The sequence below is a fragment of the Mus caroli genome, chromosome 2 (assembly GCF_900094665.2).
Source record: "Mus caroli chromosome 2, CAROLI_EIJ_v1.1, whole genome shotgun sequence".
Taxonomy (NCBI): Eukaryota; Metazoa; Chordata; class Mammalia; order Rodentia; family Muridae; genus Mus; species Mus caroli.
In genome coordinates, this window is record NC_034571.1 from 27,814,840 (window position 1) to 27,840,635 (window position 25,796).

The 25,796-nt window shown below is 51.2% G+C and overlaps 2 protein-coding genes across 3 annotated transcripts in view; both read left to right on the forward strand.

The window, feature by feature from the left end:
- Positions 1-5,977, forward strand: part of Lamc3 (laminin subunit gamma 3) — a 60,706-nt gene extending 54,729 nt beyond the window's left edge. Inside the window, exons 27-28 of one of the 2 annotated variants that reach the window (XM_021186157.1) lie at positions 108-207; positions 4,591-5,977. In XM_021186157.1, the coding sequence (XP_021041816.1) occupies positions 108-207; positions 4,591-4,835 (345 nt within the window). In that variant the 3' untranslated portion in view covers positions 4,836-5,977. The remainder of the gene's footprint in view (positions 1-107; positions 208-4,590) is intronic. The other variant, XM_029474612.1, reaches the window with a different exon arrangement.
- Positions 5,978-9,614: 3,637 nt separating this feature from the next.
- The window catches only part of Aif1l (allograft inflammatory factor 1 like), a 23,264-nt gene continuing 7,082 nt past the window's right edge, over positions 9,615-25,796 (forward strand). Inside the window, exons 1-4 of the mRNA XM_021152600.2 lie at positions 9,615-9,746; positions 9,895-9,956; positions 21,414-21,480; positions 24,613-24,654. Coding sequence (XP_021008259.1) covers positions 9,716-9,746; positions 9,895-9,956; positions 21,414-21,480; positions 24,613-24,654 — 202 coding nt within the window. The 5' untranslated portion in view covers positions 9,615-9,715. The remainder of the gene's footprint in view (positions 9,747-9,894; positions 9,957-21,413; positions 21,481-24,612; positions 24,655-25,796) is intronic.

Genomic DNA, 25,796 nt, shown 5'->3' on the forward strand with positions numbered 1-25,796 from the left:
CCTGGTCTACAAAGTGAGTTCCAGGACAGCCAGGGCTACACAGAGAAACCCTGTCTCAAAACAAACAAACAAACAAACAAACAAAAAAGATGTTCTTTCCTGTCAAGGTGACCTCTGGGCTGAGCACTGTGGAGCGCCAGATCCGAGAGTCTCGGATCTCCTTGGAGAAGGACACCAAGGTCCTGTCAGAGCTGCTTGTGAAGCTGGGTAAGGAGACCCCAAGGCAAGACCCTGAGGGGAAGTTGCAGGGCACGTTTCTCCTTGTCCCAAAATCCATGATTTCCATGTCTAGCCTGTCACCTATCCCAGGCTTTGTAGCCATCCAGGTCCTGTGTAGGGCAGGGTGGTGTCTGGGGTTGAATTCACTGTGTCTCCAGGGCCACAAGGGGAGATGTCTAGAGAGTCTGGCATGGGTTGGGGTAGTCAGAAAACTCCCTATGTTCCAGGTTACCCATGGGTGCCCAATAGGCAAATCATCAGTTAGAGAGTAGGCAGGATGACGGAAAAGCAAGGGGCAGGTTGGTGATTGGACTTGATTTGGGATTTGACAGATGGGCATTCGAGGCTGGCTCTGTGTCTTCCTGTGCACACATGAGTGTGCAGGCTTGTATGGGCAGATCAGAGATTAACTTTGGATATCAAGGCTGGTGAGATGGCTCAGCAGATAAGAGCACCTGACTGCTCTTCTGAAGGTCCTGAGTTCAAATCCCAGCAACCACATGGTGGCTCACCACCATCTGTAAGGAGATCTGACTCCCTCTTCTGGAGTGTCCTTTAATCCCAGCACTTGGGAGGCAGAGGCAAGCAGATCTCTGAGTATGAGGCCAGCCTGGTCTACAGAGTGAGTTCCAGGACAGCCAGGGCTACATAGAGAAACCCTGTCTCGAAAAACAAAAAACAAAACAAGAATCAAACCAAAAAGCCAAAACCAAACAAACAAAAAACCAAAAAAACAAAAATACTTTGGATATCTTCTCTATTATTTTCCACATTAAAAAAAAAGATTTATTTATCTTATCTATATGAAGTCACATTTATTCTGTTCAGACACATCAGAAGAGAGCACTAGATCCCATTACAAATGGTTGTGAGCCACCATGTGGTTGCTAGAAATTGAACTCAGGACCTCTGGAAAAGCAGTCAGTGCTCTTAACCACTGAGCCGTCTCTCCAGATCCTATTTTTATTTTTTTTATTATTATTATTATTATTATTATTTTATTTTTATTTTTATTTTATTTTATTATTATTATTATTATTTGCTTCGGGTTTTTTTTTTTCGTTTTTTTTGTTTGTTTGTTTGTTTTTGAGTCAGGGTTTCTCTGTATAGCCCTGGCTGTCCTGGAACTCACTTTGTAAACCAGGCTTGCCTCTAACTCAGAAATCCACCTGCCTCTGCCTCCCAAGTGCTGGGATTAAAGGTGTACACCACCACTGCCCAGCTCCTATTTTTATTTTTATTTTTATTTTTATTTTTATTTTTATTTTTGTTTTTGTTTTTGTTTTTTGAGACAGGGTTTCTTTGTGTAGCCCTGGCTGCCCTGGAACTCACTCTGTATACCAGGCTGGCCTCGAACTCAGAAATCCACCTGCCTCTGTCTCCCAAGTGCTGGGATTAAAAGCAAGCACTACCACTGCCCGGCTCCTATTTTCATTTTTTTTAATTTTTATTTTTTAAAAGATTTATTTATTTATTTATTTTATGTACATGAATACACTGTAGCTTCAGACACCCCAGAAGAGGACATCAGATCTCATTACAGATGGTTGTAAGTCACCATGTGGCTGCTGGGAATTGAACTCAGGACCTCTAGAAGAGCAGTCAGTGCTCTTAACCGCTGAGCCCTCTCTCCAGCCCCCTATTTTTATTTTTTAAGACACGGTCTCATTATGTAACTCTGGCTGTCCTGGAAATCATTATGTAGACCAGACTGGCCTGGAACTCACAGAGATTCTCCTGCCTCTGCTCTTGACTGAGTACTGGGATTAAAGTTCATGGAGCCAGCCTATTTACTTATTTTTAAGGTTTTTATTTTATTTTGACCTCATTATGTAGGTCAGGACTGAACTCAGGTCCTTAGTCTTGGTGGCAAACACCCCTTCTCCCTGAATGACCCTTTACCTCATATTTTGAGCTAGGGTCTCTCTGAACCTAAAGCTCATTTGTAGAGAGGAGTTTTGGCTACACCGATTTCCCCCCTTTGCAGATCGCAAGCATGCACCCACCCAGGAGCTACCTTTGGATCCAAGAATGAAAGACACATACACATTAGCTTATTTTTAAAATGCCTTTGCTAACTCAATGACTGGGCATTTCTAATCCTCCTCTGGCTACCCCAGGCTCAATTGGGGAAGTGGCCAGTGGCCACCCACCGAATTCTCACATGGCTTTATCTTCTGTAGCTCCTGTGTCCCATCCTTCTTCCCCAAGTCCTCTGTTCCTCTCTTCGTCCTATCCCTGCAACACTAAGAGTCCCACCCTGTGCCTGGCCATTGACCCCTGGCATCTTTATTGATTGATCAAAAACCAATTGGGGACAAGGACCTTTAGCCTTTGGGCACACAGATTTCCGGCTGAATCAAAGCATTAGAACCATTCTCCAACACTCATTGATTTATTGATTTGGCTGCAAGTTCCAGGAGTCTTCTTGTCTTTCCCATACACAAGCACCATGGTGCACACACACACACACACACACACACACACACACACACACACGAGCACACACTAAATGAATAAACATAATTTTAAAAAAGTTTAAAGGATGCAGTCCCTAAGGCCTGACATCTCAAGAAGTTAGATTCTATCTGTGAATAAAGCCACTGAAGATGTCAGGGTATCCATGGTCCAATCTCCTCTTGATGATTGGATCCACCAGCTGGGAACCAAGTTTTCAACCAGTGAGCACTGTAGGAAGCGCTTTGTATTCTCCTATATATGACTATATAAGTCTTCCCCTGCCCTTTCTTGCCCTCTGGTCCCATGTTCTTTGCCTGGGGAGTTCAGAAGGATTAGAGCCCCTGACTTCTGCCCTGTCACCTTCCACCCAGCTGAGCTTCATTTCCTTTCCTTTTCTTTTCTTTTCTTTTCTTTTCTTTTCTTTTCTTTTCTTTTCTTTCCCTTCCCTTCCCTTCCCTTTTCTTTCCCTTCCCTTCCCTTCCCTTTTCTTTTCTTTTCATTCCCTTCCCTTCCCTTCCCTTCCCTTCCCTTCCCTTCCCTTCCCTTNCCCCTTTTCTTTTCTTTTCTTTTCTTTTCTTTTCTTTTCTTTTCTTTTCTTTTCTTTTCTTTTCTTTTCTTTTCTTTTCTTTTCTTTTCTTTTCATCCTGGAACTCCCTCTGTAGACCAGGCTGGTCTCAAACTCAGAAATCTGCCTGCCTCTCCCTCCCAAGTGCTGGGATTAAAGGCGTGTGCCACCACTGCCTGGCTGGGCTCCATTTTTCTGTTGAATGTCACACTTGATGACAATATGACAAAGACTTGGACTATGCTACCACACTGCATTTCAGTGTAAGCACCTGGCCCCATTCTTTGTCTCCTGGAGAGGCTCATTGAGGCTCATTCCTAAGAAGTGGAAGGAATTCGTGCAGGGGCCAGGGTGAGAAGCCCACTGCCTGCCCTCTGAGCCTACAGTCCTTCCTGTCTCGTCTGCCTCCCTCATCCAGTCTGACTCTGGACATCCTGCTGTCTGCTCAGTGAGCCCACTTCCCCACATATGATGCTATCTACAAATGTGTGCAGATATTCGAGCTGGTGTAGATCCTATGACCTCTCTCACAGTTTTGTAGATGAGGAAACAGTGTTTGGAGGGAACTCACTAAGGGCATAAAAAATAAATTACTGGGCCAGGAAATGGCTCAGTACGTGAAGACACCTACTGCCATGCCTGAACACCTGAATCCTAGCCCCTGTGATCCACATGGTGGAGAGAGAGAGAGAGAGAGAGAGAGAGAGAGAGCGAGAGAGCACTCTCACAAGTTGTCCTCTGACTTACACATGTGCCCCACCCCACCCCACAGCAAATAAATAAATACGAATAAAGTATTAGAAATAAAAAACCCCGAAGGTTGGTGGTGGCGCACACCTTTAATCCCAGCACTCAGGAGGCAGAGGCATAGCTCTATAAGTTCAAGGCCAGCCTGGTCTACAGAGTGAGTTCCAGGACAGCCATGATTACAAAAGAATAAAAACAAACCCTCGAGACTTTGTTTAAATTTTTAAATTTTTATTTGACATATAAACGTTTTGCTTGTAAATACAGCATATGTGTGCAGTGCCCACAGAGGCAGGAGGTAAGATACCCTGGCACTGGAATAGCAGTGGGTTGTAAGCTACCATGTGGGTGCTGGGATCTGAACATGTAGGTCCTCTACAAGAGAAGCAGTGCTCTTAACTACAGAGCCACCTCTCCAGCCCCACTTCTTCACTCTGCATGTGAGCTCCAGCGCATGGACCCCCAGGTCTTCACACCTTCCTATATCCCCTCCCAATGAGTGATAAACAGACCAGCTCCTGGGTGTCTGATCTGAGGCGTGGGTTCCTAGGGCCTGCGGGCAGCTGGCTCCTGCTGAAGCTGTCTGTGTTCCTCTACAGGGTCCCTGGGTGTCCACCAAGCCCCTGCTCAGACCCTGAACGAGACCCAGCGGGCACTAGAAAGTTTGAGGCTGCAGCTGGATTCCCACGGAGCCCTGCATCACAAACTGAGGCAGCTGGAGGAAGAGTCTGCTCGACAGGAGCTGCAGATTCAGAGCTTTGAGGACGACCTCGCTGAGATTCGCGCTGACAAGCACAACTTGGAGACCATTCTGAGCAGTCTGCCAGAGAACTGTGCCAGCTAGACCCTGGCACACCCTCTCCACCCTGCCGTTTCCTGTCCACTCCCTGTAGGTGTCCCAGGCCTGCCTGTCATATGTTCACGTGAATGCTTGTTTGCTGGTGTATCTTTGGTCTGAGCAGGAGTGAATACATGCTCACACCTCCACAGATGACCCTGTATGTAGCCCTCAGTGTGTGCTCCCTAAACATGCATCAGCCTACACACCCCAGTGTCAGTAAGGCATGTCTTCATTTGCACTGTGATGCACTGATGTGTTAAGACCACCTGTGTGCATGCACACATATGAGAGTCTAGAGCTGTCGAGAGGCAGTCCTGAGCTTGGGCACACTCCACATTCTGGGTGGGTCCTGTTATGAAATATTCCCTGCAGGGCTGACACATCTACAACCCTCCCTCCAGAAATCAACAGGGGTGGTACCTCCGAGGCTGAGAGACTATCTATCCTCAGAAATCTTGAGAAGCCTCAGAAAGTCCCACGTGCATGGTCACAGAGCTGGCCCTGGACCCACTATGCTCCTCTGTCCCCTAACTGGTCACCCAGCAGCCCTGAGAACTGAGGTACTAGACAGATCAAGCAGTGCCCAGATTCTAACAGGGTTCCGGGAAGTGGCACCTGAGGCCATGTGGACCTGCAAAGCCACGGGGCAGGGTAAGATGGAGGTATCTTTTGTGGACGATTCCCCAGAGGGATCTGGACCTCATCATTGAGGGAAGTGCCTGATCCATCCACCTTCAATGTCCTGACCTACCTGAAGAGCCAGCTTCTTCAGGGTCTGGCTCATGAGCCCTCAAGCAGGCAATGGGGACAGCCCTTTGTGCCTTGCTGACCTGGTTAGCCTTTGATTGACACTTCTCAGACTGGTCCTGTGGCCCCACCTGTCATGAAGTATGTCACAGGGATGTGGGAGCCTGGCTGTCATTCTAAGCCTGCTGCCCATGACTGCCTCCCCCAGAAATCCCTGGCATTTCTTCCTGATGCCCCCTCTTTTGCTCAGAGCTCTTTAGAACACAGCAGGGCCTAGGCACTGGGATAACAGCCACCTTTGCAAGCCCAAGCCCTTCCCCAGGTCCCAGAGGAACTGATAGTTACATGGACTGATTGTGATTCCGAGGAAATAAAGAACCCTTTTCTGTGTGCTGTGCCTTTGGTCCTCCAGTGCTGGTGTGGCAGCCAGGGCCTGCTGTGGGTATGCACAGAGCACTTCCTGTGGCTGGCCCCGGAAAGCAGGTAGTGATTTCCTGCATTTGTGATCCCATGTGTGGGAAGGAGGTTGGCAGAACTGGGCTTGTGTCATGCTAGGGTCTGTCGTGTTGGCCTTAGCAGGGGCACTGTGACTACCACCTTTCTTCTCAGATCCAGGGGGCTTTCAGACAAAGGTGAGGGGCCTGGATAGAGATGGTACGCAAAGAGTTCGTCTGCCACTCCCTGGTTCAGGGTGGAGACACTGAGGCAGAGAACTGAACTTAATTCTGTCCAGTAGGATGGTAAGGGGAAAGGAGGGCCACCATTGAGAGAAGGGGGCATTGAGCCTGGGTCTGGAAGGGTGGAGAGACGGGGGCAGAAGGGAAAGAATGGCCCATATAAGAGGGTAGGCTGTAGCCAAGGTTACAGCCTGGCCTGGATCGGTCATTGCAAACTTAGATTAGAGCAGATTGTAAAGCATCCTCTATTTTATTAAGGCTTTAGGCCACAAGGCCAAAATGATTACCAGATTAGCTTCAACGGGACAGTGGAAGTCGCTGGGAGGGTGATTTGGAGTTCTGGGCTAGGAGTGGCTTTAGAGAAGCCTGAGTCTGGGGCTGCTGAGATGGGTAGCTTTTCCCCCCTGCCTTCTTCCTTGGCCCCAGTTTGGCTCTTTTCCGTTTGCTTAGGCCTTGCCTCTACAAATTAGCTTTCCTTGTCTTTCTTGTACTTAGTGGTTGATGATATTGCACCCCTCCTCCATCCTCCACAAAGCCCTGGGCATGCGTATCATCAGCTCATTATTTTTATTTTTTATTCATTTTTTTTTCAAGACAGGGTTTCTCTGTGTAGCTCTGACTGTCCTGGAAAACTCTCTGTGTAGACCAGGCTGGCCTTGAACTTGAAGATCTGCCTGCCTCTGCCTCCCAAGTGCTGGGATTAAAGGTGTGAGCTACCATTGCTCAGCTATTATTTTTATTTTGAGATTCTGTTCATTTTTGTTTTATATGTATGTGTGCTTTGCCTGCATGCATATCTGGGAACCACATGCATGCTTCAGGTCCTCTGGAACTGGAGTTACAGATAGCTGATAGCTGCCATGTGAGTGCTGGAAGCCAAACCCAGGTAGACAAACAGACACTTCTTCTCTCTCTCTTTTTTTTTTTTTTTTTTTTTTTTTTTTTTTTTTTTTNCAGGGTTTCTCTGTATAGCCTTGGCTGCCCTGGAACTCACTCTGTAGACCAGGCTGGCCTTGAACTCAGAAATCTGCCTGCCTCTGCCTCCCAAGTGCCAGGATTAAAGGCGTGTGCTACCACTGCCCAGCAAGCAGACACTTCTTTTAACTGCTGATCCACCACTCCAGCCCCACATCAAATGTTTGAGTGGTCAGGTCCCCTGCTTGGCCAAAATACCAGGGACTTTGTGTCCAAGGCTTTGTGGTGAGACATGCCATGTACGTACGGCAAAGTGTTCCGAGGAGAGGTGCATCCCTCCAGATAGAACCTTGAGGTCAAGGTGAGGCTGAGGATGGTGTGGCTGCCATTTTATGTTGAGTGGGACTGATATGGTAGGTTGCCAGGGTGGGGTAGAAAGACTGAAGATGGGATTGGGTAATTAGGATCTGGTGTGTGATATAAAGGAAATAGGAGCTCTAAAGTCAAAATCTGGGGCAGGATCCGGCATTTCTCTGGCCTTAACCCAGTTTCTCCATTGATGGATGGTCAACCTCTACCCACTTGAGCCATGATGTACAGCAAAGCGTGGTCCCAGCATCTCTAGTGGGCGGAGACCAGGCTTCCTAGGAAACAAGTCTCAGGCCTGCCAAGTGACTCATGGTATGTTCATGCCTGGTGTATGCAGAGTCACTCAGAAGGCCCAGAGGTGGGGCTGCTCATGACAGAGGGGAATGCCAGCAGCAGCTGAACATCTGTCTAACTCGGCAGCCAGCTGAGCAGTAGAACTTGGGGTGGCCCCTGTCCTATCCCACTGAACAGCCAGGAACAGCTGTGGAGCAGTCTTCTCTGAGGTGAAAACATTCCTTCCTGTAAGGGGGCTCCTCAGGCAGAGAGGTAAACAGCCCAAAACAATAGCTTCAAGAGCTCCCTGAAACTGAGCGGATTCCCCAGGCCCCTTCCTGCCAGCCTCAGCAGAACCCAGCTGCAAGAAGACTCTCAGACAAGTAGAGCTGCCTGCTGGTTAGACTAACTGATGCCCCGGGAAAGGAGACTCTCCATCCAACCTGTCGCACTGTCTGTAGACCCTGCGGGCTCCAGGTTCCCAGTTTTGTGAGCTGTCACCCATGCTGGGGGGTGGACTTTGGCAACACAGCTGTCTGTGAGTCATTTCTGTTTCTGTAAGTTAACTCTTCACCCATATTCTTGTCAATAACCCTAATAAAGCTCACTGGGTCACCAAGCTGGACTCGGGTGATATCTGTAATTGGATCTCTCGTGGGTTCCCAAACTGGGGTGAGTAAACGTGTGTGTTGTATCTCCTCAGGAAAAGTTTGTCACACAACAACAGCTAACCCAGCTAGCGGGGACCATGGGCAGCCTGAGACCAGAGCAATAGGGCCCTGTTCTGAGTCCAGTTCCTGCCTGAGCTTTCAGAGGGAACACTACCATGCAGGCTTTGAACTCCCAAGCCCTTGTGGGCCTACCTTCTACAGTGCAGTCCCTGCTCCTGTTTCTCCTATTCTGCTGCTTAGGGAGCTTGTGTCAAGTGCCCAGCTTCAGATGAATGAATGCATAGTGGGAGGAGCCTAAGAGCAGGAGCCCTGCCTCGCAAGCACCTTTCTTCCCGTTAGCCCCATAACATTCTATCTGGACCACTGGACTCCCTGTGTGAGCTTGGCTACCTGTCCCCACAGTCAGCAGGTCCCAGTAAGGAGTGTAGACTTAGAGATAAGTCAGGGGAACAGGGATTCCTGGATCCCCCTCTGGGAGTGGTAGTGGCTCCTTCCCATGGTTAGGACAATCTTGATCTGTGCCTGTGTCCACAATGTAACAATTGGAGGGAGACCCTGTCTCTAGAAAGGGTCTCTAGTCTGTTCAGGTTGGACATTAGAATTCATGATCTCTTTCTTTACAAGTCCCCAGTTCTTGCATGCCCACCCTGGCTTCTCCTCAAGTCACAGACTGCTTCTTTACCACCCTAGAGGACTCGTGTCCCAGTTTCAGCTTCCAGACTTTTCTATCTAGTAGGCATACCGGTACTACTTTGTAGTTAAGGGAAATGACACAAAGACCAAGTGTCAGGTACACCGTATTTGCACCAACACACGTATTTATCTAAGATATTGGTGTCATAGTGGCACTGCCAGGCAAAGGTGACAGTAAGGTGACAGCCTCTATTGGCACTTGATCTTCACAACCAGCTCTGCAAAGTTCTTAGTGAGATGTGATATTGTCTCTTCTGGTGATGGGGAAAGAGGGCGTTCCCATCTTGCATTTTCCGCGTCCTCCAGCAGAGGGGCGGCGGCGGGCTAAGCGTCCGGCTAAACAGCGGGCTTTGATGCCCCGGGTGCGCGCGGCCGCGGGGAGGGGGGCAGGAGGCGGGCCGCCGGAGGGGCGGGGTGTGACCGGCCGCGAGGTCCCTCCGCCCCTGAGTTCCGTCGCCACACGCCGCCGCCGAAGGTCTGGACCAGACGACTTTTCCTCCCTGTTGTCCCTGGCCTTGTCCGGAGTCGGGCTCATACCATGTCGGTCGCACTCAGCAACAGGTTCCAAGGTAGGCGCCTGCTGTCCCCGCGCTGTCCCGCGCCGGACGTTCCTGGGTCGCCACCTGTGTGAGCTGTGCGGCGAGCGCGGGAACTCGGAGGGGGCGCGTGGCCCAAGTTGGTACCCTAGCTTCCCCGGCGACTCTTTGTCTCCCGCAGGAGGGAAGGCTTTCGGTTTGCTCAAAGCCCGGCAGGAGAAGAGGCTCGAGGAGATCAATCGGGTAAGCCGCGTCACTGCGTGGGACAGCGTGCGGGTCCCATGCGCCGCACTATGCCACCCCTTCCCCCCAGACAAAATCAGCCCCTTCCTCCCCTATCCCTGGCCTTCCCCGATTGCATCCCTGGCCCCTGCCGTGTGGCCTCCAACTCCAGGTAAGTCCATTCCACCCCTTAGTTCTCTGCCTGGCGTCTCCAGTTGCAAGTTGTAACTCTCGGACCAGGGAGGTGGGGCGGGTGAGGGAGCCCGCTGGGGACCGCCTAAGGGGTTTGGCGCCAGGAGAGACCCCAGGGCCAGTGCTGTCTCCATAGACCCGCAGAACTTAACACTAGGAGCTGGCTAATGCTGACATTTCCCTGTTGCCTCCCACCTCCAACTCCAACACACAGCTCTTTGCACCAGCTTTTAGAAAAGTTGCCCGAGGGACTGTTTTTTATTTTTATGCCGGTCCTGGGGAAGTTCTAGAAAGAAATCCTTCCGCTGCTGCCAGACACACAATAGCAGCTCCGTACGTTTGCTACTGAGCGTGTAGATCCCAGGAGATAAGGAACGGTGTCAGGGCCTCCTGGATTGGCAAAGCACAGAGGTGGCACAGCCTGAGGCTTTAGGGTTCCCAGGATCTGTGTTCAGATGTGACTGGTGTCTCAGTAAAAGCTTCTCGCTTCCTGCAGGGCCACTTTGTGGGCTCAGGAAAGCAAGGAGCCTGCATCTTCTGGGGTCCAGCGCTAGGGAGAAAGCCCGCGAAGTTAGTCTCTGTCTCTCTGTCTCTCTCTGTCTCTCTGTCTCTCTCTGTCTCTCTCTGTCTCTCTCTGTCTCTCTCTCTCTCTTCCTCTACCGTGTTGACTGAACTTAAAGAGTTTCTCCATGCTAGACAAGCACTCTACCCTAGAGTTGTTAGTACATCTGGGCTGAGGTATACCAATTGATATAAGGGGAGGCATTTCTTCTTATTTGCCCCTTTGGTCCCTGGACACCCAGAGTGACAAACTCCAGGCCCCTGTCGAGGAGCTGGTAGGGTTAGCACACTAGAGGTCACTGGAGGTCGTTGGAGATGCGAGGGCTGTGGTCCTGTTGAAGTGTTTCGACCTAATTCCTTTATTTCCACGGACTGTCTAGACCCAGATAGGTGTCTCTTCCCGTCCACCAGCTTCAGGAGTCCCTGTAGGGCTCTGGGCCCTCTCACTAGGACCCTTCCCTTTTCCCTTGGGGCTTGTCATAGAGCATGGTCTTGGGGGGCCCATGTGCATATAGCTGGGCTCAGATCCCAGGCCTGATGGACTTCTCCAAGATGCCTCAGTGCTACCCCAGCCTTGGCTGCTTTTGCTTTCTGGACAGGAACCTGGGACCCTGACCTCATACAGTCCCCGGGGCCATTTTGTTAAGAAGGTTCTGAGCTAGCTGACTCCACTCACAGCCAATGGGACCCTAAGCCAGAGACAGCTGGATATGGACATTAATTAGATGACCTTAGTTGAAGAGTCAGAAGAGTGGAGATTTGGGGCTTTCTGTTCTTGGGGACGTACGCAGGTGAAGGCTTGGGATGAGAGGTGTTGGAACAGGTAGCTCAAAAAGGGGAGTGGCAGTACTGATGCTGCAGAAGGTGGGCGAGGGAGAGCTGTGATCTAACCACTGCAGGTCTTCAAACACCCAGAGAGGGCAAGCAGCTAAGCCAAGGCCGCACGGGAGCCACTGACGCAGCTTGCTTGCTCTTTTCTGTGCTGTGGATGCCGTTTTAAGATCTTCCACTCGAGCTTGAGCTGCCATTGGGCCGGAGTATAATCCAGAGCGTAGGTCCCTAGGTGAGTAAGCTGGACCATGCAGCTGCTCCTGCATCACAGCAGGCCACGGTGACTACACCGGCATTAGAGCCAGGAGGCAGGCAGCCAAGCACTGGCTCTGTGAGTTCCATCGACCTGCTTCCTTCACCCCTCCGAGCCTCCTTTGCCAGCAAGAGATAATAGTAGTGATTTTTTTTTTAAAGCCAGATGCTGTGTGTGAAATGCACAGAGTTGGCGGCTGTCATGAGCATCGTCATTTGCTTGTGTGAGGGTTTCAGGTATAGGGAGTAGGCGTGGAGGTGTGCCAGGGACATACCAGCTGGGCCTGACCCTTTGGAGTCCCTGCTATATTCAGTGGAGGACAGTAGATTCAGAGTGGCTCTGCTTGAAGGTCCCAGCCTGATTGACCCATGGCCATGGCTGTAATGACAGATCCGATTGTCTTCCATCGGAGTACACCTTCTCTGCCCTACCTGGTCTGTAAATTCTAGGGTGATGGGCTAGGCTGGGCTGAGCAGTGCCTGTTGTCCCCATAGAGGCAGGAAACCATACAGGACATGACTTTCTGACTCACTGCATGGGGGTTGTGTGACCAGCCACCTGTTGTGCCATGAGCATGGACACCACCGGCTGCTGTCTGGCCCAGCTCTGGGAAGACTTTCTGGACCAACACTCCAGTTCTCCTTGGGGCTTTCCCTCTCCCATGAGGAGGCTGTTTGTGAGCAGCAAGGTCGCTTAATCTTAGCCATTGCTATCATAAGAGAGACAAAGTTGAATCCTCTGGTGGAGCTGGAGGACCCTGAGGGGGAAAGGAGGCAGGAGGGCTACACATACTACAGCTTTTTAGGGGTTCATTCTAGTTTCTTCTTTATAAATTGTTTTTTAAAATCCCATTATGCTATTCATGTATACGTGTGTGTGTGTGTCACACAACACAGGCTGTATGTGAAGGTCTGTTTGCAGGAACTGGTTTCCCCCTTCTATCGTGTATGTCCCAGGAATTGAACTCAGATCATCAATCAGGCTTAGCAGGCAGGTCCCGTAACCTCTTAAGCCATCTCAAGAGCCCCATTTTGGTTTCTATGATTATTTTCTGGCCCCTTGTGGGTGCTGGTTCTGCACCAGGCATGTTGAATGCTCCCCGTTAACATTGTGGGGTGTAAGTACTGTTATTCCCATTTCACAGACTAGCCGGCTCAGGGAAGTTGAGTTAATTGCCTGAGGTTAAACAGCCACAATTTACCCAGAGGTGGTGGTGTATGCTTGTCATCAAAGCAGCGTAGGAGGCTTGAGCAGGAGAGGTTGTGAGTTCCAAGGCCTGCCTGGGCTACAGAGGGAAACCTTGAATCAAACCAAACAAGATGAGGAGCCAGCCACAGTGGGACTCAGATTTTATATGTGTACGCATTTGCTTCAACGCTGTGCTTCAGTGCCCCCTTTCGTGGACACCCAGCCCCCCTCCCACACTGTGTGGTGTGTATGTGTCAGCACCACTGGAGCAAACTGGACCAGGCAAGTGCCTCCTACTCCCTCCACATAGCTGGCATTCCCCACGCCCTGATGGCATGGTAGGTGACCCCAGGCCAGCCAGGCCCAGCCTTATATGGCAATGGGAGAAATTTCCTCTATCTTCCCATAGGAACCGAGAGAAGCTGCGGGGCTGGGCTGGCTACCCCTCAGAGTGCCTGTGGCCTGGGGATGATCTGGGGCTGGGGGGTGGGCTACAGCTTGAGCCTGTGACTGGCTGGGATCTTTGCACACACAAGGATGTGAGCATGGTGATAATCCATGCCTGGTGCTCACCATGCATCGGCTCACAGATTCGCCTCAATGGAGCACTCTATCACACGTGTGCCAGGCATGCAGAGAGAACCCTGAATGTCCTTCAGGGGCAAGGATGATGATACCCATCATAATGACGAGGAAATGGCCTGCCCAGACTACTCGGCCAAGGAAAGGGCAGAGGCAGGATTCAGATGAGGTCTGTTTGACTCCAGACATCACCCGTGGCCTGCTCTGGCCTTAGTCCACCAGGCGGCTGCAGCCTTGTAGTGACCCAGGCCTTCCTTGCTTATGTAGGATAAGGATCTCTGGCTATTGTCCCCATGTCTCAGCCCTCTTGGGTCAAATGAAGGTCACTTGTATTCTCTGTCCCGTTTAGGTGCCCAGTGGTTATCTCAGTACTCCTTTGCCACCTGGGAAGGGGGCTGGGATGATGGAAGATCTCTGTCCAGAGTGACTGTGTTTCCTGCCTTCTCTCTCAGCCACGTGGGGCCTTTGAGACTTGACCCAGGAGACTATGCCGGTGTGCCTTTCCCTGTGTCCCTGGCAGTACTGCTCTGTCCTTGCCTGTTGGCATTGAGGACACCCGTCTCTCTTGCTCTCCCCTTAATATATTATAAAGGAGATGGTGATAAGGGGTCACGTGGGCCTCTGGGGATTCAGTGTCCCCTGCAGGTCTGGCCAGTTGTGACCTTGCTGTGGCTATGTCACGGGCAGCTGGAGATGGAATTTCTGTGAGGTCTGTCTGCTTTATGCGTGTGGTCACTGGGTGTATTTCTTTAGCTGCCCCATCTACTGGCGAGGACACCGTGTCCGGATAAGGCCCCAGAAGGGAATGTGAGCCTGTTGTCTTTGTGGGTACGTGTTACAGGTTCCTGCTGCTCGCCAGGCCAGGGCTGTGGCCTGGCCCTGGCCCTTTTGGGAGCCTGTGGAGTATGTCAGAGTCCACAGGCTCCCAGCATGGTGCTGCCTATCCTTGGCATCACAGGGCATCGGCCACTGTTGGCTGGCTTCTAGGGTGGCAGTGTTTGCTCAGCCAAAGGGTCTGCTGCAGCCTTTTCTTCTTATGGTGGTGCTGGGGATTGATCCCAGAGCCTCAGGCATTTGAGGCAGTATTCTACCTGTGTCCTCAGCTGATGTAACTGATGTGAAAAGACAAGCCTGGAGGGTCAGGATCGTACTTGTTTAGGAAGGGGGTTGAATCAGAGCTATGGCGGGAGACTCCGGAGGCCCCACACTGCATGGGCCTGCCTGCCTTTGGTGCTTTTTTTGTTGTTTTGGTTTTGGTTTAATTTTGAGACATGGTCTTGTGTTACCCAGGATAGCCTTAAACTCGCCTTGTAGCTGAGGATAGACCTGAACTTCTGATCCCCCCATCTGTGCCTCTTCAGGGCTGAGACTGCAGCTGAGGTCCACTACATCCAAGCTGTTTGTAAATCCTTAAGAAACTAATGCCCCGCCTTTGAGCATTTGGGATGGGGCTGGAGTGGCGGGAGAGGGACTTTCTTGTTTGTCTCAGGTTGTTGACCAAGGCAGCCTGGAGCTAGGGTGGTGGCTGCCAGCATTGTTCCCTGGGGCTGAGACAGGAGCACAGCTCGGTAACAGGTTGACAGTTGTTTGAGGAAAGAGAAGCTTGCCTTTGAGGAGTGGTATCCAGAGGGTACCCCTGGGGGTCTTCATGACATCATGTCAGGGCAGAGAGAGATGTGGGTGGACCCTCTCTTGTACAGCATTCTGGGTGTGACTGAGGGCGGGGTTGGGTGGCTGACACTGGACAGGAAGGCCAGCTTTATATATGCCTTCTTATACACCACGAAGGGTGTATATCACGGTGACCTCATTTTATAAAGGAGGCAGCTGAGGTCCAGTATAGAAAATAAGTCATCCAGAGCCACAGAGCACTGGGGATAGAGGGCCTGGGACAGCACCAGGCAGCTGGACCCATTCCACCCCTTTCTCCTCTTAGCCCTTTGCCCTGCACCTGGAACCCACCCATTATGACTATAGGGGGCTTGGTCCCTCTGGGGCCTCTGTTTCCCCAGCTGTTGGCCAAGGAGCACAAGGCAGATGCTGAGCTCCCTCTGGGTTCTGAGGTTAAGTGGACATGTTAATTCTGCCCCTCCCAAGCCTCCCCAGGGGCCTTATAAACCAGATTAGCACTTCAAGCTTGTCACCTCATGTTTTGGCCTCTCGAGTTTCCTGAAGAACTTATCTTGGGGGATAATGGTCTAGATTGGGAAAGGACATGGGGGTACCCCTGAATGGGGGCAGGATCTCCTGAATAACCTGCTGCCTCAGGGAAGGTGACCCCTACCCTACCCCCTTTTAGCTTCCTTCTCCCTGAAACTTGTGGCCTGGCCACCGCCACCTTGTTGGAGGCAAGGAGGAAGCTGGGATGGCCCAAGGATCTAGACCCTGAGGGAGGTGCAAATCTTTTGTAACCATGAACTAGTTCATCAGCCCTGCCCAGTTCCTCATCGATCTATTAAATGATGTAGCTAGAAGAGGGAATAAGAACCCCTCACACCCCCCTCCCTCCCCATCCCCAGGTCAGGCAAGGTTGATTTTTGAGAATCTGGCTAATAACAGATGGTGGTCTCGGGAGCAGGCGTGACAAGCCGACACTACGCATGTCAAACTCCCACCAAGCATTTGGTATTGACTGGTGGGTAGTCACTAGTTCACACTAGCTCTCAAGGCAAGCCTAGGAGATAGCTAGGAACCTGAGGCACAGACAGCGATGTGAGTTTTCACACGGCTACTAAGTGAATTAGCCCAGGCTGTCCGACTCCAGCTCACACTTGTTGATCATTTTGCTCTTCTTTCCACTATCTGGGCTAACAGCTATCTCATCCCACAGCCTTGCTTCAAGGTCCAGCCCAAGGGTACTGCTTCGGAGCAAAGCTTCCCCCAGAGGCTGGGCAGGGATGTGGGATGGGGGAGGGGAGGTTCTTTAGGGAAGGGAACCTGGACTGTGCTTGAGCAACAACCGAGAATCCGAAGCCTGGAGCTACGGAGGAAGCTGGCCTTTTAGCCATTGTGTTTCCTCCCTGCCTGCACACCTGTCTCCTCTGCCCCGAGCCAAGGACACAGCTGTCCCAGCCCAGGATCACCTACCCACACATGAGTGGGTCAGCTGCTTTTCCCACCCTGGTCACTCTGGTGGCTCGAGCACCTGTCACTGTTGGCTCCCAAGGAAGATGTGAACCCATTCCCGGAGTCCACTCCAGTGTCCGTCGCACACAGCCGCAGCTCTTGGGAAGCTGCTTATTTCTGAGAGAAGTGTTTAGGAAGTGGCGCAGACAAATGACAGGCTTCTGTATTCACTGAACACGTGTGGATGGGTGCGTGCCTGCTCTGTCGGCCGCTGTCAGCTGCTGGGCATCTTCTGTATGTTACCTTTCTCATGGCTGGGACAAAATGTGTGATAAAAAGAAACTTAAGGAAGGGAGGGTTTGTCTTGGCTCACAGTTTTAAGGGATGACCATCCAGGTGGGGAAGGCCTGTCCGGGGCTGCGAAGCGCTGGGCACGGGACTGTGGAAGCGCTGGGCATGGTGCTTGTGTAGCTGGGACACAGGGGATTGCTAGCATTCAGCTTGCTTTCTCCTCTCCCCTGTCTTCTTTAGTCTAGGACTCCAGGTACCCTTGGGACAGTCCTGCTGGCATTCAGGGCAGGCCTTCCTCTCTGTTATCTCTCTCAGGAAACCCCTTCAGTTCTTCTCAGGGCTCTGTTTCCACCATGATTCCTGGCTGACCAGCCAGCATCAGAGGGCACTAGCTGATAAGCATATCCTGGGACTCACCTCTGCACACCTACTTCCTTGGATGGCTTCTGCTCTTCAGCTGTGGATGGGGGTGGGGTGGGGGATGGGAGGGGGGGCGGGAGGCCAGCTCCTCAGTGCCAGAGCTCTTTCCCAGTTCAGCCACTTGCAGGTGATGTGACTCAGGGGACATTGCTTATCTTCTGAGTCTCCATCATCCTCTTCTTCCCAAACCCTTAACTCTGCGTCCTCACAGGGGCGGCTGGGCAGTGGGCACTGTCAGGGGAAACCGTGTCAGGGACCGTTTGTTCTGTGGGATGGAAGTATCAGAGCATGGCCAGGTAGATTGGAAGTGGAGGCAGATTCATGGACAGGCTGCAGTGTTTTAAAATAGGGGAGTTTGGGGAAAGCTCTGTGATCAAAGTCTTGAAGTGAGAATGCCGCAGATGTGTGGAGGAAGTTCACTCTTGGGGGACAGGGCCGGAGCAAAGGCCCTGGGATAACAGTGAGCTCAGCAAACAGGAGATAGTGTGGAAAACAGGCCAGGATGGTGGAGGAGCAGGAAGTGAGATGGGAGGGACACATTCATTGAGTGATACGTAAGATGGAGATAGGTGCTAAAAAATGCTTCCTCTACATAAAGGAGGTCACTCCCACACACCACTGTCCCCAGCCCTCACACACCCGTACCCTGGCCCAAATAAACCCCTACTCCCACCTACACACCCCTCTCCTAACCCCCACACACCTCTGCTGCATCTTCTGAGAGCCTAATCAGGAAGTCCAGGGAGAGGGAGCCACTTGAGCCTCTTCTGCAGTGTGTGCCTTGCCCTTGTCCCCAGCCCTGCCAGACTGTCCAGTTGATCTTGTGTGGTTTGTCTCTAAGAACAAGGACTGGGTCTTTCCCTTGAACCATGTATACCTGGTAGGAGGTGGAGGCCAGGATGTTAAGGATAGGCTGTGGTGGAGTGGAGCTTCTGCCTAACTACATAGTGTGGGTGCAGGGCATGCATGCCCTTTAGTTCTCTCTCCTAACGTGCTACATGCTGGTCTTTTGCCTGGTGTGTTTGTGTGTGTGTGTGTGTACACGTGTGTACAGATGTGTATACACATGTATGCATATGGAGGCCAGAGGGGCTGTTGAGTGTCTTCCTTAACCACTCTCTACCTTGTTTGTTTGCTTGCAGATTTGTTTGAGACAGGGTCTCACTGTATCTCTATGTAGACCAGGCTGGCCAACTGCCTCCCAAGTGTGCTGGGATTAAAGGTGTGCACTGCTATGCCAGGCCTCCACCTTCTGCTGTTCACTGTACCTGGAGAGCATCAGTTTGGTCAGATTGGCTGGCCAGTGAGCTTCAGGGATCCTCCTGTCTCTGCCTCCTCAGTACTGAGATTACAGGTGTGTGCTGTTACACTTGGGTTTTACATGGATGCTGGGGGTTGAGCTCAGGCCCTCAAGCTTGCGTGGCAAGCACTTTTGGAAATGTCTCCTCCGCCCCTTGCTTATACTTTTGTGGGCACCTCTCCACAGAGGGCTTTACAGGCATCGGTGATGTGAACAAGACACGACAAAACAGTGAGTTGGATGTGAGCTCAGTTAAAATTCAGAACTGATTACCTTTTGTGCTCAGGGTAACTGTCCGCGGACATTGTTTTAAAAGCCTTTACTTAGCAAAGGGAAAACTTGGCCACCTAATTAGGGTCCCTCCCCTTTTAATACCCCTTATCTTCACTGCCCCAAGTCTGAAAGCCACTGACCCAACGTGCTCCTCAATGGACACGTGAGGTATCCAGGACCCTGGGGGGTACTTGGTTTGTTGGGGTGACCAACAAGTATGAATTGTTCCACTTTTGGTGTGGTAATGGAAAGGGGTGGGGCTTGGCAGAGAGCTAGAAGAGGGAGCCCAGAGGAAGGGCCACTCTCTCCAGAGCCATCAGAAGGGGGACAGCTCTAGCTTCTCAGGAAAGAGCATTCAGCTCCAGCTAGCTTGAAGCTGGGGGAGCCGGCTTGGTCCTGGGGCTGGGCCTAGAATCAATTATAAATCTTCCCTGCATTTCCCCAGGGCTGTGTGGACTAGACACCGTCCGTGACCCCTCTGGTTGAGTTCTAACCTGTAAAATCAGAACCTGAGTGGCTGGGGCGATTTAATAAGATAACCTAAAGCTGTTCTCAGTGGCTGCTTAGCCAGGTGACTTCTTCTGAACCCAGGCAGGAGAGGAGCCACCTGTAGGTGGAACCTGAGCTGCAGAAGGGTCAGATGGAGGTCACTTAGGGAGTTGCCATTTCTGTTTATCTGGTTCACACGGCAGGCGCAGAAGGGAGCTCTCCAAATGTGTGCGTGCAGGCTGGTTCCGTTTAGTGGGAAATGACATCAGGAACTTAGATACAGGTTGATTGGCACATTTTTATCTCTGTGTGATTAGGTACGTGTGTGCATGCCTGTGTGTGTACACGTATGCACATGTGTGTAGAGGCCAGAGGACAACCTCGCTCTGGAGTCGTTCCGTCAGGAGCTTGAGACTTGGAGCTCAGCAATTCCGCTGAGCTGGCGGGTCAGCAAGCCCGGAGACGCTCCTACCGCTCCCTCAGGAGTGCTGGGGCTTACACGCTCACGCTGTCCTATCTGGCTTTGGACTTGGTCCTGGGCATCGAACTTCGTTCCTCATGCTTGTGTGGCAAGCACTTTACTGACTGAGCCATCTCCCCAGTCCCCTTAACCATGTGGACTCTGTGGTTTTAGGATGGGAACTTTATCCACCTCGTTTCACTGCTCCCTGACGCCTAAGTGTAGCACAGGGTGCATCCAGGCAGTGGTCCCTGGGAAAATGCCCAGTGAGTGAATGGATGAGGAGACAAATGGCAGTGTGGTGTCATGAGCACCATGGGAAGGACTAAGTGGTTCACAGACTGCAAATGGTTGGATGGGAATATTCCCGCTGTGTCCAGATACCTAGCTCGCTACAAACTGAGCAAGCACCCTGATACTGCCCAATCAGGTACAAGCACATAGATAGCATACTTTTTTTTTTTTAAGATTTATTTTTATTTTATGTGTATGAGTGTTTGCCCACATGCATGTCTGTGAACCACAGGCATGCAGTGCTCATTGAGTCGGAAGAGGTCATCAGATTGACTGGAACTGTGAGCTGCCATGTGGGTGTGGGGAACTGACTTTGGATCCTCTGCAAGGGCAGCCAGTACCGTTGACTGCTGAACCATCACAACAACTTTTCATTGCTGTAATTTTTAGTCAGACTCTTGATACGCAGCCCAAGTTGGCCTTGAACTTGCCATCCTCCTGCCTGAGCTGTGCAAGTGTGGGAATAGCTTTTTAAGAGGAGAGACCAGGAGTGACGAGCTCCCACACTCTGCATCTCTCAGGGCTGTGGTGGCTTAAGTGTGGAGGAGCTCAGCAGGATTTCTGACTGTATGAGCATCAGTTTCCTCTGGCGTGAGGGAGGCATGGAAATGGCGGCTACCTCCTAAGGCTGCTGGGAGATGTAAAAAGAGAGCCAGTGTGCCTGCGATCCAGCTACTGTTGTTTGGATCCTCCCTGTAGCTGCCCGAAGGACCCATCTGGTTCTGGGAGGACTCAAATATGTGTCTTCTGTGGCTTGTGAAGGAAAGCGCGCTAGGGATTAATCCTCATCTGACAGGTGAGGGCGGAGGCTGAAAATGGCTGATTCATTCAGTCAGTTTCTGGTCAGAGCAGAGGTAATGTTGCCAAAGCCACTCTTGCCTCCCATGTTATCTTTGCAGACTTACTGAGTAGTTCAGCCTTGATGCTCACCAGGTGGGGAAGGTAATGGTCCACCGAGCACAGAGAGGTCATTTGCTGAGGACACATACCTTAGAAATGAATGGCAGCCTCATCAGCAGTCTCTGGGAGCTCACAGCTTCTCACATCCCGGGAGCTTGGTGTCCTGGGGACAGTATAGGGCGCATTCCTGAAGGTGTTCAGTTCCCTGAGTAGAGCTCTAGTAAGCTCTGCCCCTAGCTGCAAAGAACACCTACCACCAGGCTGACTGTGAATCTGCCTAAAGGCTCAACAGGAAGCTGGCATGAAACCTGCCTGGGGTTGCTTCTAGGTGACCTTTGCCCCCAACCCTGTCTCAGTACTGTGGTCTCACCCCTATAGGAGTTCCTCTGTGACCAGAAGTACAGTGATGAAGAGAACCTGCCGGAAAAGCTTGCAGCCTTCAAAGGTGAGCCAGGGCTGCTGGCCCAACAGCCCCGAGAGAGAGAGAGAGAGAGAGAGAGAGAGAGAGACAGAGAGAGAGACAGAGAGAGAGAGAGAGAGAGAGAGAGAGAGAGAGCTGGCTGCTCCCTCAGCCCATAGCACACAGGCTCCCATGGCCCCACAGGACTGGGCTGCAGCTCTGATTCATCCAGAATGCCCCACTTCCCATAGGGCTTTGAGTCAGAGGTCCCCCCAAAGAGTCAGGAGCAGGCCCTTTCTCCTTCCTGTGTCCCTGTGGGCCCCTGACTGCCGGCTTGCTCTGGCCCTACCCCTTTGTCCCATGGCTGCCCAGTGTGGCTCAGGTTGGCTCCTATTCGCCACATCCAGGCCCTGTGCACTTCCAGGGCCCCAGCACACAATCTGCCCTTTGTGAGCAGTCTGTGCATGTCCCCCTCCCTGGTGGAGTCTCTCAGGAGCCCCTGTGGAGAATAGACATTTGTGTCGCTACAGTGGGGCAGGGGGGCAGAGTTTCTGCCCATTGAATCCCAACAGCACGGGATGAAAAGAAAACAGGGCCCAGGAGCCTGCGCAGGGAGAGGGCAGTATAAAGGTTCCTCTGTTCGGGGCCCTGGTGCTTGGTCCTCCGCCAGTGGCTCGAAAGGAGAGGAGCCTGGGCACACAGGAATGGGCAGACCCACCTTTCCTGTGGGATGCACTTGGGGGATGGGGACCCTGGACTTTGCAGAGGTTATCCAAGAGGTCCCATGCCTCTCCCAAGTGTTTGCTGTGCTGGCATCCTTCCCATTCCAAGGTCAAGTACCTGTCAGTGTGCCTTGCCTGCCTCATCTGGTTCACAGCACGATTGTGCTGGCCAGGACTTAGATGGCAGTCATATTAAAAATGGCCAGCAGGTGCTGAGTGTTGGCCCATGTTCAGCACTAGCTGACATGCTCTGTTGAGCCACCCCCATTCCCCACCCTTAGGAGGCAGGCAGATGGTGAGATCACTCATTTATAGACAACAAACTCAGGTTTGGGGAGGCAGAGGGGTCACATAGCCCACTTGAGGCAGAGTTAAGATTTGAGCCCTTGTTAATGGGTCTCCAGAGCCCCAGATCTCAACCTAGGTCTGTGTTTTCTCTACATGGGGTGGGGAGCGGGGCAAGCCTGCAGGAGATACAGGCAAAGGATGCTCAGGGCCCACAACTCATGGGGGCCTCTGGGAAGCAAAACTGCTCTTGAGGTCTGAAGTCCCATCTTCAGTGGGAGGTAAGGCCTGGTTTGTTCAGCCGGTAGTCCTAGTGAAACAGTTTTGTTGGAAAAAGAAAGATACAGAGGTCCTCAAGCCATCCATTCCTCTGCTCTCCAGATGGCTGTTCACTGGGCACCAGGCCTGGGGAGTCACATGGGACCAGACCTGAGGAGTGTGTGTGAGCGTGCCTGTACAGGAGCAGGGATAAGTACAGAGCAAGGAGAAGCCAGAGTCAGCAGGGTGCAGGGGCCTGGTGGAAGGTGACGTCCTTGGGACTGTCTGAGCACCGCTGGGAGGATACTCCAGGCTAAGAGACCAGCCAGGTGGGGTGGAGGGGAACAGGGTGCCTGGAGCGGTGAATTAATTATTAGTTAAACCGTTTTGGCATGCCGCACTTGCCCGAGAGCTCTCTGGATTCACAAATGAAAGACATACACACACCACCTAATTTTGATATGCCTTGACTAGCTCAAAGGTCGGGCATTTCTAAACCTCCCCAAGGCTAGCACACACCCCCTCCAGTATTCCTGGCATAACACCTTCTAAATCTTATGTTTTATCTTTGCTGCGCTGTTACCTTCTGGACAGCCCCTCCCATAGGGCTGCATTCTGTTTCCACCTACATTGCTGGATGCTTTCTTTCCTGCAGCTCTTATATCTGATCTCTCTCCTTCCGAGTCACAGCAGTTCTGTTCTCCCCCCTTTCTCCTTCTGTCCCGTGCCAGGAATATTGTAGAGACTGATTCTTTTTGAAAGAATTCAATCTAGTAATGGCAAGATGGCTCAGCAGATAAAAGCACTGGTCATAAGACACCAGTGACCTGAGTTCGATCCCCCAAACTCATGAAAAGGTGGAAGGAGAGAACTGACATGGCAAAGTGGCCTCCACACACATGCATGCCCAGACACATGAATCATACACATGTAAACACACACATACACACACACAAAGTCAATCAAGGGCTGTAGACAGTTTAAGCAGAAGTTGTTTTAACAAGGCTAAGCAAAGCAAACATTTCAAAGAGGGATTGGAGTGAGCTTTTGCTTTGTTAGACTAGAAAGAAGTTTTGATGAAGGTGATGCAAATCATAGTAGATCAGATTTCCATTTTAGGGTATTTCGTCCCATGATCCTCTAGAAAATCCCAAAAGGGAGGCTAGTGTCTATACCACGTGTATTAGTCAGGGTTTTACAGCTGTGAACAGACACCATGACCAAGGCAAGTCTTATAAAAAACAACATTTAATTGGAGCTAGCTTACAGGTTCAGAGTTTCAGTCCATTATCATCAAGGTGGGAGCATGGCAGCATCCAGGCTTGTCATGGCTCAGGCAGAGCTGAGAGTTCTACGTCTTCATCCAAAGGCTGCTAGTGGAAGACTGACTTCCAGGCAACTAGGATGAGGATCTTATACCCACACCCACAGTGACACACCCATTCCAACCAGGTCACACCTATTCCAACAAGGCCACACCTTCAGATGGTGCCATTATACAAACCATCACACCACGATATAGCAATATTATGACGTCTGGTCTTTCGAGCATACATACCCTATGTTAGTGTGTGTGTGTTGGGGGTTGGGGGTGTGGATTCCCTTGTACAGCGGGAAGCAGGAACAACCAGGCTGGAGTATCTAGAATATTTACCCACAAAGGAGCACTGTGGCTGTCAGGACAGTATATCACATGGTAGAGTTTTCCTTGTGGCTAATTCTTGCCTACCTGGTATCAGGAGAAGTTTTTTGGCTCTTCCAGAGACAACAGCTAAGACGACAGGACCCTTGGGCTGGGGAGGATATCAAGGGTTCCCCAAGGGTTCAGTCAGCCCTTTCTAGAGAGTCACTGGGCTCTGCAGGGAGAGCTGTGGCTTCTAATCTAATGGCAGTTTGTGCTTGTGATTTTCAGAGAAATACATGGAGTTTGACCTGAATAATGAAGGCGAGATTGGTGAGTGAGGCCTTAGTGGTGGAGAAGGAGGATGGGAAGGAGGCCTGAGAGCCAAAGAATCCTGCTGCTCTGGGGAGGGGCACTGGGTGAAGCTGAAGAACACCCAGATGCATGCGGTCCTGATGGTCCTGGTGGTCAAGCTGCCTGACACTAGCAGCAGGAGACACCAGGGAGTGACTTCTACTAGGGGGCAGCAGGAGACACTGGGGAGTGACTTCCACTGTGGGGCGGGGGTGGTGGGACTGGGATCTTGATTCACACAGCAAAAGACAACTTCACAACGAGTTGCTACTATTTATTTACATATTTGTATGTAGTGTGTGTGTGGTATGTGTTAGGACAATGTACAGGAATCTGTTCTCTTCTACCATGTAGGTTCTGGGGTTTGGGGATCAAGCAGGTTGTCAATCTTGGTGGCAGATACCTTCACCTACTGAGATGTCATGTCAGCTGTGGGCCTCTTTCTTCCCTCCTTCCTCTCTCCCCCTTCCTTTCCTCCCTCCACCCTCCCTCTTTTCCTTTTTTTTTTTTGAGACAAGTTCTTGCTATGTAGTTGTGTCTGGCCTGCAATTCATGGAGACCGGCCTGCCTGTAGATGTGTCTTCCGACATTGCCCCTTCTTCTTAACGTCTGTGTTTGAATTCATGTTAAAACCTTTTAATACGCTCCAAATTCAGTTCATTAAAAATAAAAAGGGTGGCTCAGTGATCAAGGGGGCTTGCTGCTCTGGCAGACAGCCTAGATTCATTTTCTCGCACCCTTGTGGTGGTTCCCAACCCCCAGTGACTAGTCCCAAAGCATCTATTGCTCTCTTCTGGACTCTGAGGGCACTATGCACATAGCACACATAAGAAACCCTCATACACACAAAAATAAACACATCTTTAAACAATTTTTAGCTTGGTGGTGGTAGTGCGTATCTTAAGTGCACTCAGGAGGCAGAGGAAAGCAGATCTCTTGAGTTCAAGGCCAGCCTGGTCTACAGAGTGAGTTCCGGGACAGCCAGGGCTACACAGAGAAACCCTGTCTTGACAAACAAAAAGGGAGAAAGAAAGAAAGAAAGAAAGAAAGAAAGAAAGAAAGAAAGAAAGAAAGAGAGAGAGAGAGAGAGAGAGAGAGAGAGAGAGAGGGAGGGAGGGAGG